The 13,406-nt window shown below is 38.6% G+C and overlaps 1 protein-coding gene across 5 annotated transcripts in view; it reads left to right on the top strand.

Annotated features, from left to right (window-relative positions):
* The window catches only part of LOC100554815 (solute carrier organic anion transporter family member 1C1), a 41,240-nt gene extending 31,203 nt beyond the window's left edge, over positions 1-10,037 (top strand). For all 5 annotated transcript variants that reach the window (XM_008110366.3, XM_008110364.3, XM_062983174.1 and 2 more), the window contains 7 exons: positions 286-450; positions 2,424-2,619; positions 3,522-3,687; positions 5,164-5,339; positions 7,176-7,240; positions 7,667-7,784; positions 9,207-10,037. In XM_008110366.3, coding sequence (XP_008108573.1) covers positions 286-450; positions 2,424-2,619; positions 3,522-3,687; positions 5,164-5,339; positions 7,176-7,240; positions 7,667-7,784; positions 9,207-9,426 — 1,106 coding nt within the window. In that variant the 3' untranslated portion in view covers positions 9,427-10,037. The remainder of the gene's footprint in view (positions 1-285; positions 451-2,423; positions 2,620-3,521; positions 3,688-5,163; positions 5,340-7,175; positions 7,241-7,666; positions 7,785-9,206) is intronic.
* Positions 10,038-13,406: the final 3,369 nt, after the last annotated feature.

Below are 13,406 nucleotides of genomic sequence, written 5' to 3'. Positions count from 1 at the left end.
TTTTGAAGTTTTGTCTGCTTCTGTCTGAGTTTTAAGTCAACATGTTAACTAGCAACTTGCTGAGTAGAACAATTCTCCATGCAATTCTATCTTCGCTTAATCACTCTCTCATTCTTAATTAGGATTTCAAAATTGCAATTGTGAAAAAGTTCAAATTACAAGCAGGATCAATACTTAATTTTGTTTCAAAGGCTGGATATATTTTTTTTTTAAAAAAACACTTTTCTACTAATGTCCTTGCTTATGCTTAATTTAAGGAAATGAAAGATATGTTTTCAATTACAGAATTTTTTCCTGCTTTGAAGAAGCTATTTGGAAATTCCATCTACTTGGTCTATTTGCTCCTCACTGTCTTACAATTCAATTCACTGGTTGGCATGATAACATACGAGCCAAAGTTCATGGAACAGCAGTTTAACATTTCTATTTCAAGGGCCATCTTTTTAATTGGTATGTAAATTGATTTTCTGCTTTTATTTTTATGTGTTGGCTTTTACCTGTAGTGCTAGGACACTATTGAAGAGTCACTTATTTGTTAGGTGAATTAAGTTGGACGTCCTGGTGAGGATCCCAAACTATGGGAAACCAGTAAAATGGGAATTGGAAGTTTTCATCAGTGAGGGACACACTTGTTAATCATACAACAAATAAAATTAGGTGTCATTGATTTACACTTATATTTCTTTACCTACTTTTTCCCTGGCAAAATTATTTGTGATAATGTGAAGATATTATATGACTAGACTGGCTGCTATCTCAGATAGCTTTAAAACAATATTAGACAGAGTTTGTTTGTTGGGGTGCTTTGAATGAGATTTTCCTGCTTCTTGTCAGAGGGTTGGACTGGATGGCCCATGAGTTCTCTTCCAACCCTATGATTCAATGGTTATATGATTCTATGAAAAGATCTCTTGATGGTTTAGGCTAAATGAAACTTCCAAACTTACATAATAGGAGAGCAAACTGAAAATATCAGACAAGGCGGACAAGCTGTATTGATTTAAGCACTAATAGTGATTGTTAAGGTGAGAGCGTTGCATGAAAAGATCACGGCCTGGCTTTTCTTTGCATGGGAGCTGAGTGGACATTTTAGAAGGAGGAATTGGCTTCAGAGGTTGTCATGCAAAACAAAGCTCCTGAGTAATTCTAAACTCATTTCCCCCTCAATACCCGTCAGCTGATTTTGCTCAGACTAAGCTGGGATTTATTCAAACAGGAGCAACTTTTGTGTACTGCAAGGTACACAAAAATGTAATATTAACTGAAAGGGTGGCCCTTAAAGTCAGGTCTGTGAATTAAAAAAAGTGCTTGAAAAGAAACTCCTTAATTTTAAACACAAATAGAAAAAGGGGAGGGGTGAGTTCCCTCATCACAAGCAATGTACGGCTTGTTTGCAGTGCATTTGTGTATTAGAAACTGGTGTTAAAATTGGCAATGAGATTTCAGTTTTCTCATTTTTCAACATTCTGCTACACCACGTTCACCCCTGCTATATAATGCCAACTTGATTGTATCATTTAGAAAATTAAGGGCTACCAACACTTTGGGAACAGAAATATTATGTTCTGAAGAAGTGGGTTTACATCCATCAAAGCTTGTACCCAATTACACAGCCCAACATCAACAAAAAATCTTGATGACTTGGTTTTTAGGTCTGTTCCTTGGGTTATTTGGGGCACTGATTCAGAAAATTGCATTGGATAGACTGTGTCTGCTCTAATTACATAGATATGGTTATCATGATTTTCTATGGGAGAGCAGATGGTTTATGACACATATTTTGTGTCTCAAAAACTAGAGCTGATAGGGGAAGACTGGTGCCATTTTTGGAATCAGCAGGTCAAATATACCCAGAAACAGATCTAACATTTGAGTAACTGAAATGTGTGTCAGACAGTGTCATCAATGCAGTATCGTTATATTGTTTTGGGGCAAGAAGCTAGATCCAACTGTTGCTTCCAATTCAAGTAGATCCGTTGAATCAATGAGATTTAATTATATGTGTTGTCGAAGGCTTTCATGGTCAGAATCACAGGGTTGTTGTGTGTTTTCCGGGCTGTATGGCCATGTTCTAGAAGTATTCTCTCCTGACGTTTCGCCCACATCTATGGCAGGCATCCTCAGAGGTTGTGAGGTATGGAGAAACTAAGTAAGGAAGGTTTATATAGTTTTCCCATATACCTCACAACCTCAGAGGATGCCTGCCATAGATGTGGGTGAAACGTCAGGAGAGAATACTTCTAGAACATGGCCACACAGCCTGGAAAACACACAACAACCCTTTAATTATGTTTTCTCATCACTCAACAATTGATTCAAAGTATCTATTCTAGTAGGAACTAACTATGAAGATGAACGATGGGATTTTGATTTTTTAATCTCACCATGCAAGGGAATAATTTGATACCCTATTTCCTTTGCAGGTGTGATACTTTTGCCTATTACCGTTGTAGGAATGTTCCTGGGGGGCTTTCTCATCAAGAAGCTCAAGCTAAACACACCAGCAATGGCAAAGTTTGCATGCATCTCCTTTCTTTTAGCGTACCTAGTAAATCTCTTGTACTTTGCAACTAATTGCCAGGTGCTTCAGGTGGCTGGACTCACTGTCAACTATTCCGGGTTTGTTGTTTGTTTGTTTTTTTCATGAATAGGATGGGGCAGGATTCCACAATGTTGCCATGGCTGCTAAAGTGGAATCAAATGGCTTGAATTGTCTAATAGGTTCAGAACTTGAAATAGCTCCTTTGAAACTACCCCAAACCTGGACTCACCACCCACTGACACAGTGGTTCTCAACCTGTGGGTTCCCAGGTGTTTTGGCTTACAACTCCCACAAATCCCAGCCAGTTTACCAGCTGTTAGGATTTCTGAGAGTTGAAGGCCAAAACATCTGGGGACCCACAGGTTGAGACTACTTCACTGACATGAGAGCAGCTAACTAAAACTGGAACACAGCACCGAGAATCACCAAGCCAATGTGGCTGTGGGATTTTGAGAGTTTTGATCTATAATTTTAAAAATAAATGCTTGTATTAATCTATTTTAATTAGTCTGGAATACAGTTTTGGGATTGTTTTAATCTATTCCATTGCTTAATATGGTTTAATCTATGAATTATTCTATTGCTTTTCATTTTAAACTGCTTCCTTATTTAAACTGATTGGATTTGAATGCCACCCTGATCTTGCGACAAAAGATAGTGTATAAGCTATAATAGTAATGGTAAAATAATTAGAATACTAATACCAGAATAAGTCTTCAATCTTAAAGTTAGTTTGTTTCAGTTGTCCTTAAATTTTCTTCCTTCCTCCAGCCCTTTTCTCCCCTTCTTTCTATTCTGTGGACAAGAATAGTTCTTTTTTAAGGATGTCTTCATTTTGACCCCACGCTCATAGCTACATCCCTGATAGTGTTAGTCATAAATTGAATTAGCTATTTGCAGTCTTAACGAAAATATGCTGCTTTAATTGAGATTGTTTCCTTTGATTTCTGAAGGTTTGGCTTTTATTCTTTCTTTTTAGTGTAAAAGAACCATCCTTCTCTCAAATAGAACCACTGTCTGCCTGCAATGCCGACTGCAGCTGTGAAGACAATCACTGGGATCCAGTCTGTGGAAGCAATGGGATTACTTACATGAGTGCATGTTTAGCTGGCTGCAGAGGTTCAGTGGGAAGTGGAAAAGATATGGTAAATGGAGATATGGGGCTGCATTTGAGTAACTTAATCCCCTACAATAGACACTGGTTATCTGTAAACAGAGAAAGGGGAGTAATTACTTAACATTTCAATTTGAAATGCCAGAGACACCCTTCCCAGAATAATATACAGACTTCACTTTTGTGTGAATTGGGGGCATGGGATCACCCAAAAGTGGAAAAGCCATGAATAAAAACCTTTGTAACCTAAAATAACACCTCTAACAATCTCTAGATCTCCTAACACACATCTAGATGTCCTCTCTGTGACTCTCTAGATCAGGGGTCCCCAAACTAAGGCCCGGGGGCTGGATGCGGCCCATCGAAGCCATTTATCCGGCCCCCACGGCACAAAGGCAGAAGGGAGTTGGGCTAAATGACCCAAGGGGTCTCTTCTTCTCTTACAACCATTATCATTATCATTATTATTAACATTGAGGCTGAGTGGCCATCTGTCAGGGATGCTTTACTTGTGCTTTTGGTGCACAAAGGCAGAAAGGGGTTGGACTAAATGGCCCAAGGGGTCGTCTTCCAACCCTCTTTATTATTATTATTTATTATTATTATTATTATTATTATTATTAACATTGAGGCTGGGTGGCCATCTGTCAGGGGTGCTTTGCTTGTGCTTTCAGTGCACAAAGGCAGAAGGGGGTTGGACTCAACGGCCCAGAGGGTCTTTCCAACCCTATTTTTATTATTATTGTTATTATTATTATTAATAATAATAATAATAATAATAATAATTGCTCGGTGGCCAACTATAGTTCGGCCCTCCTATGGTCCGAAGGATCGTGAACTGGCCCCCTGTTTAAAAAGTTTGGGGACCCCTGCTCTAGATCTTCGAGAACAACTCAGTGAATATCTTAGATGAGTGGTTCTCAACCTGTGGGTCCCCGAGTGTTTTGGCCTACAATTCCCAGAAATCCCATCCAGTTTACCAGCTGTTAGCATTTCTGGGAGTTGAAGGCCAAAACATCTGGGGACCCACAGGTTGAGAACCACTGTCTTAGACTAAGAAATTCCCTAAACTGCAAATACCAGGATCCCATATAAGGTTGCAATTAAAGTTAAAGTAGAATCATAGCTCTATAACTGTATTTACCTTGAACACACCCAATCTCTTCGGATTTGAGGAATTAAGCAGGATCGGGCTCAGTTATGACTTGAATTGGAAACCATCAGGTCATACTAGGGATCTCCAAGTAGGCAAAGAGTAGTATCTAAAACTCAGGAGAAGTGTCAGATCTGCCCATGCTGGACTAGATGGATTAATGGACTCAGGAGAAAGATGCTTCCTGTGGAACTATTTGTTTCCTATCTGGTTTTATGCACTAGTTTTCTGCTCTAAATCTCCTCATTGATTGCTGTTTATAGTGGACAATAAGGAATTCCAAACCACTTGCTAACTGAATTAGACTATAGAGGGGTCTTTTATGTTGGCAAATAAACCTATTTTTTCTTACAGGTATTTCACAACTGTAGTTGTGTTGGAGAATCAGGACCTGGCAATTTTTCGGCAGTTTTGGGCCAATGTCAAAGGGATTCTTGCACTAAAAATCTGCCTTACTTTCTACTGATGCTGTCCGTAGTATCATTTATTTTAGCCCTGGGAGGAACACCATTGTACATGCTCATCTTCAGGTAAACACAGTTTCATTTTCTCCCCAGGTCTTCTTCTCTATGCTCTAGGCCGGGAAATCAACTTTATGAGCATACTCAAGGTACATCTGCATTGTAGAATTAATGCAGTTTGACATAAATTTAAGTTAATGCTATGGAATCCTGGGATTCTTTGGCAGAGAAGACTAAAGACATTGTATACTACAACTCCTATGATTACAGAACATTAAGCCAAGGAGTTAAAGTGATGTGAGACTGCATTAATCCTACAGTGTAGATGCACCTTGAGTTAATCTTCTATAATTCAGTGTATTTTAGTGGTTGCTGAATAGAAAAAGAAATGTCTAACATCAAATGTTGCTTTTAATGTTTTGGTTTTAATGCTGACATTTAAAAAACACCTCTGTTCTTAATGTTTTAAAGTTTTATACTCTTGGTCTGTGACCACAACAGAAAAATTCATTCATTCATTCAAGAGCAAATGAACCAAATATTGTTGCCATGATTCAAGGTGCTAAAAAATGGAATGTTTGAGCCTGAAGTTTCAATAGTTAAGTATAACTATTTGTCTTAGGGAATTTGATTGGTAAGAATTCATTAAAAATTAAAATCTGCATGACATTTAAATTTCATTTACCAAACAATTAGATTCAAAGCAAGAGCCATCTGTGTATTTAGCACTTCCAAATTCCAGATGATATATAAAAGGTAAAGGTTTCCCTGACGTTAAGTCCAGTCATGTCTGACTCTGGGGGGTTGGTGCTCATCTACATTACTAAGCCGAAGAGCCGGCGTTGTCCATAGAGACCTCCAAGGTCATGTGGCCGGCATGACTGCATAAGTATAACCAAATCCTCTATCACAGACTATGATATATTTAGCTTTATGCGTATTTAGTTACAGAGCAGAAGTGCTAAGAAACCTAGTTAGTGAATTATGGAGATGTGCAATAGAATGCTATTGAGAGTCTTTATATATTATCTGGCTCCTCATATTTGCACTGGCAAATCACAATGCAGAGGATTGATGTGCATCGCATTGAGAATTGTTCCCAAAGTGCCTGTGCTCTTTTTTGTAATAAAATAACACCAGCCTCTTACTGCATATGGAAGTCAGTTTTAATTTTCACAGTCCACTTGTAAAGGTTGCATCCACATTGTAGAATTAATGTAGCTTGACACCACTTTAATTGCTAGGGCTCAATTCCAATATGGCAGTTGTAGTTAGGTGAAGCACCAAAACTCTTTAGCAAAGAAGGCTAAAGACCTTGTAGCATCATTCCACAGCACTGAGTCACAGCAGTGAAAGTGTTGTCAAGCTACATTAATTTTGAAGTGCAGACATATCTAAAAATGTAAAACTGCAACAGGATTCCAGCAACTGTTTCCAGACCTGAAAATGCATTTCCTGTGCAAAATAACTGTTAAGTGAATTTTTCACAGAATAAGTCCCCAATTATCTACAGCATTATCAAAACACAGAAAATATCAACATTCTCTAGCCAGTGTCCCATTGGGGATTGATATACATATTGGCCACTTTGCCATTTCCTCTACATAGTAATGTAATAGGAGCCCTTTCATGGATACTCAGAACTGTCCAATTCTAATCCCTAGAGATAGATATTGCAACAGGATTTCAGTCCATGTATTTAAATTCAGCTAGGCTTTTGAATGTTTGTAATTCAGGATGGTTTCATCTCTACAGCTAGGCAGTACATTTTGCAACTTGTAGTTTAGAGCCGTTTATAACACTTCACTTGTTGTAATGTTTCTGGATTTCTCCTGCTCTTTTAAAAACCAGATGAACCTTGTTTATATCAAACCAACTGTTAATCTTCTTCTTTCTGCTTTTCAGAACGGTTTCGCCAGAATTAAAATCCTTTGCTGTTGGTATTGAAACGTTGTGTGGGAGGGTTCTTGGTAAATGTTTCTCATATTCCATTTGGTTTGCTTCTAAATTGTGTAGAAACAATATGCCTCATGTGTGAGCATAACAAAGGTATTAGATTGATGCAAATGTAAAGATAAAATATTATGTAACTAATATATTTTTGCTATATTATTTAAAAGAGATTTAAATTTATACTGTTTGCATGTAAAACAGGGAAAATGGATTAGATTGTCATATTAATTTCCAGTCACTGAACACAGAGAGGAGGCCTCCAACTTCCTCTCACAGGGTAGATCTCAGATATATCATTGAAGGAAAAGTCAACCAATAGTTTAAGAGGGGACATAGATGATGAAGTAGCATTCAAATTTAAGTGTTTTAGTGGAAACACAGATCAAAAGCCTACTAGTGAGAACAATGTAGGTGCTCACTTCATTTCTGGGTCTTCTTTTTAGGAGGACTTCCTGCACCAATTTATTACGGAGCCTTGATTGATCTCACCTGCTTGAAATGGAGTAAGAAAACCTGTGGAGGATCAGGGACTTGCAGGATGTACGATACTAAAGCGTTTAGGTAAGGTGTGATATAGAAATGTTATTGCAGTCTGGATTGTATTGTATGTAATATACTTCGTTTTGGATTGATGCTGGCTTCATGTACTCTTTCCTGTACTTGCTTTGTATATTACAACAATCTGCACCATCCCAATTTCTTTTGGAAAAGCAAGCATGCAAGAATGTAAAATCAAAGGACTCCCTACAGATGGCCACCTAGCCTCTACTTTAAAAACTCCAGGGAAGGAGACTGGCTAAGAAGGAAAAGTAACTTTTCCAAACTCTGCCCTATTTTCACAGTTGTTCATGGCCACATGAATTTTATTTTCCCAGACTACTTAATCATGCTAAAGAATGGAAACAGATTGAGAAATCCTGCTATAGTTATCTAGCTACAGCTAGGCTCTATCAATAAATAAATAAACTTTATGCAGATGTTACGAGTAATTGTTTTTATTGAATGCATACCAGGCTAAAAAGGGGCCCCTGGTGGCAAAGTGTGTTAAAGCACTGAGCTGCCGAACTTGCGGACCGAAAGGTCCCAGGTTCAAATCCCAGGAGCGGAATGAGCGCCCGCTGTTAGCCCCAGCTCCTGCCAACCTAGCAGTTCAAAAACATGCAAATGTGAGTAGATCAATAGGTACCGCTCCGGCGGGAAGGTAACAGCGCTCCATGCAATCATGCCGGCCGCATGACTTTGGAGGTGTCTATGGACAACGCCGGCTCTTCGGCTTAGAAATGGAGATGAGCACCAACTCCCAGAGTTGGTCACGACTGGACTTAATGTCAGGGGAAAACCTTTACCTTTACCTATACGAGGCTAAGAACATTTCATGGTTGCTGAATAAACAAAAATCTACCTAACAACCAGTAAAAAAATCAACTACTTTTTACAATTGCTGTAGTTTTCAATTGGAAAGTTTGTGCTTTAATTTAAAAGTTTTAATTTTAAAAAGCTTCCTGTTTGTTTGTCTGACAGAAAGGAATACCAAAGAGAAATTAGGAATATGTTCTGCCTACTCCCAACTCTACTTTTTCTCAAGTCTTAATGTTAGTTAAGAAATTTAAAATGAAAATGTCAACATATTTCATGTTTTTACTGCCAGGAAGAGGTGCTTAACAAGATTTCAGCTTATTGTGCTAGAGCAGTGGTTCCCAACTTTTGGGCCTTCAGGTGTTTTGGACTTCAGCTCCCACACTTCCTAAAAGCTGGTAAGCTGGCTGGGATTTCTGGGAGTTGAAGTCCAAAACACCTGGAGGCCCAAAGGTTTGGAACCACTGTGCTAGAGTAACTAGGGAAATTTAGGTACTATGCACCTTGTTTTGAGACAGGAAATCATTTGCTGTTCTGCTCCAAGTAGAAAAATGTTTGTGGCTAACCCTGGGATCATGCCTCAAATTCTACTCTGACTGAACTTTCTTGTGGTCTTTTCTCTCCTAGAAATGTCTACCTTGGACTCAATAGTTCAATCAGATTGGCATCCTGTCTCTTATATATCATTATCTGCGTTTTAATTATGAGGCGATTCAGACGTGACCACAAAAAGAAAAACACCAATGGAGTGCCCGAGGGGACCAGCTTCAAAGTGTCAACAAGTGCTCCCAAGAAAGAAGACACTGCTTCTGGAGAGACCTCAGTCCATGGAGACACATACTTATGAGAAATTGACATTAACTTGGATCAGACACAGGGCTGCAGTTAGTGCCTTCAGCATTGTTCTTGTGTGATTATTCCTCTGTGTCTGAAGTTCCTGACCATGCCAAATTCCATGCTGACAATCAGGGCATGGACATATATAACCCATGTCTGATTTCTGACAATAACATCCAACAAAGTTGTGTGAGAAACCTTGGTGGTGGACAACTTGTTGGACATTGCTCAGTCAGCACTTCTGAAAGCGTCTGCAGGCCGGAGCCAATTTGCACTTTAGATTTGTCTTGTTGACTGACTGTGATGGGTATGTCTGGAGAAACAATGTGGACATTTGAAAAATGCGCACAGAAAAAATAAATTTCAAGTTTCAAAGGTGCACAAACAACACTCAAAGAAAAATGTGTGTAAAACATGCATACAATTTGGAATTTGTGCATATTTTAGTGAAAAAAAGGTTGTTTTTCAAGTGAAAACTGGTATTTGGTGATGGGAGAAAAGCTTGATGAACAAAAAGGACTTCCACAAACCATTAAGAGTAATACAAATCCTTAATGCCTCTGTAGGGCAGAACCCACTCTCAGTGTACAAACCCAACTAAATCTGTGCCTTTTAAAAGTTGATCAGTTTTTGAATGTTGCATCTTAACTACATGTCTCCCCATGAAATGCATGCCTTGAAATGCCAATGACCTCCTAGACAAAATGTTTTGCAGATACCACCAATCCACAGATGAAAAGTGCAGCCCTCCAAAAACATCTGAGCAGGAGCGTGAAACAAACCTTTTTCACAGCCATCTGTGCAAATTCCAAGTCTAGATTTAACCAAACCCTTCAGTATCAGTGGTGAAATATCACTTCCTAACAACTATTTAATGAACCACTTTGCTGCTCTATTTTTCAATCATCTTCTTCAACCATAAATCAGTTCATATATATATATATATATATATATATATATATATATATATATATATATATATATATATATATATAAAATGGATCAATTTGTCATTAAAGTCATTATTAAAAACAGGGCTTTTTTATCAAAAGTAGTCCCAGGGCTTAATTATCAAAATACAAAAGTGTAGCTTCCCCATTTTTTCTTCTTCACACCAACAACACCCCTCCCTGCTACATTTCCATTGCAAATAATCCCTTGTTGATCAGGAATGACCATTGGGGCTCATTAGAGTGACAAGATAGAATGGTTCTTTCATTTGCCTTAAGCCATATAATAGTGGCTTACTGGAAGGGCTGGTGTTCTCCTCAACACATGCAGACCTTTTCTCCAAAAATACTTGCATTTCCTAACAAATTACCTGAATGTGTTAAAAGCTCTTACAAAAGACTTGCTGCTGCTGCTTCTTTTAAAGGAAGAGATCCATGTTAGAGATACCTTTATTTCTTCCTTGTTAATGGAATGGGAAACACCTTCCTCTCCCCTTTAGGGAAAAATGAGTCAAATAATAAGAAAAACAACCTACCCTTTGGCAAGAGTCTATAGTAGTTGTTTTTAAAGGGAAATTGGTTTAATTAATATAATAATGCCTTAAATTTAGTTTACTCAGATGGGATATTCTGTCCAACTCATTGGCAGCTAAATGGATTTGGACATGCAAATTCTTTTGGGAATGTATCTACACTGTAGAACTAATGCAGTTTGGTGCCACTTCAAGTGGCATGGCATAGAATCATAGGAGTTGTAGTTTTATAAGACCGTTAGCCTTTTCTACTAATGAGTGCTAATGCTTCACCAAATTACAACTCTCAGGATTCCATAGCATTGAGCCAAGCCGGTTAAAGTGATGTCAAATTACATTAATTCTACAATGCAGTTCTCCCCTGGGAAGGTCAGAGAACTTAGTTTTTCTTAGGTTATAATACTTGAACTACCATAGAACAAAGCTACATGTGACGTTTAAGATGGAGGCAAGAGGTAGTGCTAATATATTAGTAAGTTTCCATACAGAAATGACTGGACACATTTGTCTTATAGGACAAAACTACATGTGAGTATGCAGGTTGAAGTTGAAAGCCAAATTACCTTACAGAAGTTACGGGACATGTGTACCATGTTCTGTTCCAAGTTGCAGAATTAGAGCTACATGTGCAGTGTTGATCATTTGATTGCTCATCTAGTGGGACATTCAACTGTGAGTTCAAGAGAGTGTCGGGTTGCACTTGATGCTATATCTCACAAGGGCTACAAAGTACAAATCATGAATAACTCTACATGCAGATATTTGTGCTATGCAACCCTGATGTAAGATGTTGGTTTTGGTTTGATGCTATTTTTACAGTCAGCTAAAGCATGTTTACAGTCAGGGAAGCATGTTCAAAGGAGACAGAGTGGTGTTCGATTAGGACTTTGATGGTGTCACCCAGTGTTGCTTCCAACCACATCCCACCCAGGACATCATTGGCTTCCCCTATAAATGGGAGGCCCAGAAGTCCTATGGCACAAGGCCATTGTAAGGATATATCACAAATGTGAGAGTCACAGTGGCACAATGGGTTAAACCTTTGTGCCAGCTGGACTGCTGACCTTAAGGTTGGGTTGCTGACCTGAAGGTTGGCAGTATGAATCCATGAGAAGGGGTGAGCTCCCTCTGTCAGCTCTAGCTTGCAGGGACACGAGAGAAGTCTCCCAGCAGGATGGTAACACATCTGAACATTCCTGGGCAACGTCTCTGTAGACGGACAATTCTCTAACAACAGAAGTCATTTGCACTATGTTCTCAAGTAGCTTCTGACACAGTAAAAAATCACTATTGTGTACTACATTCTGTTTACTAGAGGGTATGGAAGTAGGACCTGGTGCTGTCACCCCGTCTCCCTACTCCATATGGAAATGTTGCTCTGGGCATTTAGGAAGCAAAGGACCAGAATTTTGAAATGTTCCACCATTAGAAACATGAAACAAAGTTTAATTATGCCAAAGCAACTTCTTGAATTCTTGATCAGTTCCTTTAAATCCTCTAGAGGGGTTCAGAAGTGATGCCAATGCAAATGGAGGAGTGTTCTGTGGAATTATTTAAGAGCCCTTTTTTGTTTGACTTGATCTTGAATGGCAAGACAAACACAGCAGGAGAAATGGAAAATACCCTCTCATTAGTAATTCGTAAAGAGAGAAAAAGCCTGGAATTTTCTCTTACATAACAGAAGCTGGCGAGAGGTTTGCACAGAGAGAAACTAGCAGCAGTGAGCAGCACAAGAGGATATTTATTATGCATTTAGTGGCCTTTCCCAGGGAACCTTTTGTAAATAATAAAAAGGGAATAATCCAAATATCATAGCACAAGATTGTGGGATGGATAGCGTTGTTTGGTGTGAAATTATCATCAGGAAATCTCTTCCATTTTCTAATGCCTCGGTGACTGTGTTCCCTTGCCATTAAAAAGCCTTGGATCATATGAAGTAATCCATAGGCTGGGGTATTTATAGACTGGGATAAACTGAATGCCAAAAGAAATATGGTCTCTCTCATGGTGAAGAAATAATGTTTCCCTTTCAGGAATGTATTTATTTAGGACTCACGTAGAAGTCAAGTATTGTCTGTTGGATCCTAGCGGTTTTCCAATTTCATTTGAGTATAGCTAGTAATGCATACATTCCAGTTGAAATGGATTAAATTACTATTTCAGACCAAACATCATTGAATTCTAATTTGACAGTCCCGTAGCTCATTCTTATTCTCCTGCTGATGTATTCCATTGCTCTGTTAGATGGATCTTTCTTTAAACAGGGAAGAAAGTCTATAAGGGGTGAAGCATTGTATAGAACATGTGTTTATGGGCTTTGCAGTCACATATTTTTCTTTGCTTGATTTTGCTGCTGAAATGACAGAGCATTAATGGTTCATTAGTGCTTGTTTTTCCCTTTTTGGAGGCATGGGTGATAGGATGGGAACTTGGTCAACTAGTGGAAATTACTCATCAAATACGACTGTGATAAACATCTAGTAGAGGCATAGTAGGTGATTGGTTTA

The sequence above is a fragment of the Anolis carolinensis genome, chromosome 5 (genome assembly GCF_035594765.1).
Source record: "Anolis carolinensis isolate JA03-04 chromosome 5, rAnoCar3.1.pri, whole genome shotgun sequence".
Lineage (NCBI taxonomy): Eukaryota > Metazoa > Chordata > Lepidosauria > Squamata > Dactyloidae > Anolis > Anolis carolinensis.
This window is presented reverse-complemented; position numbering and strand designations above follow the sequence as displayed.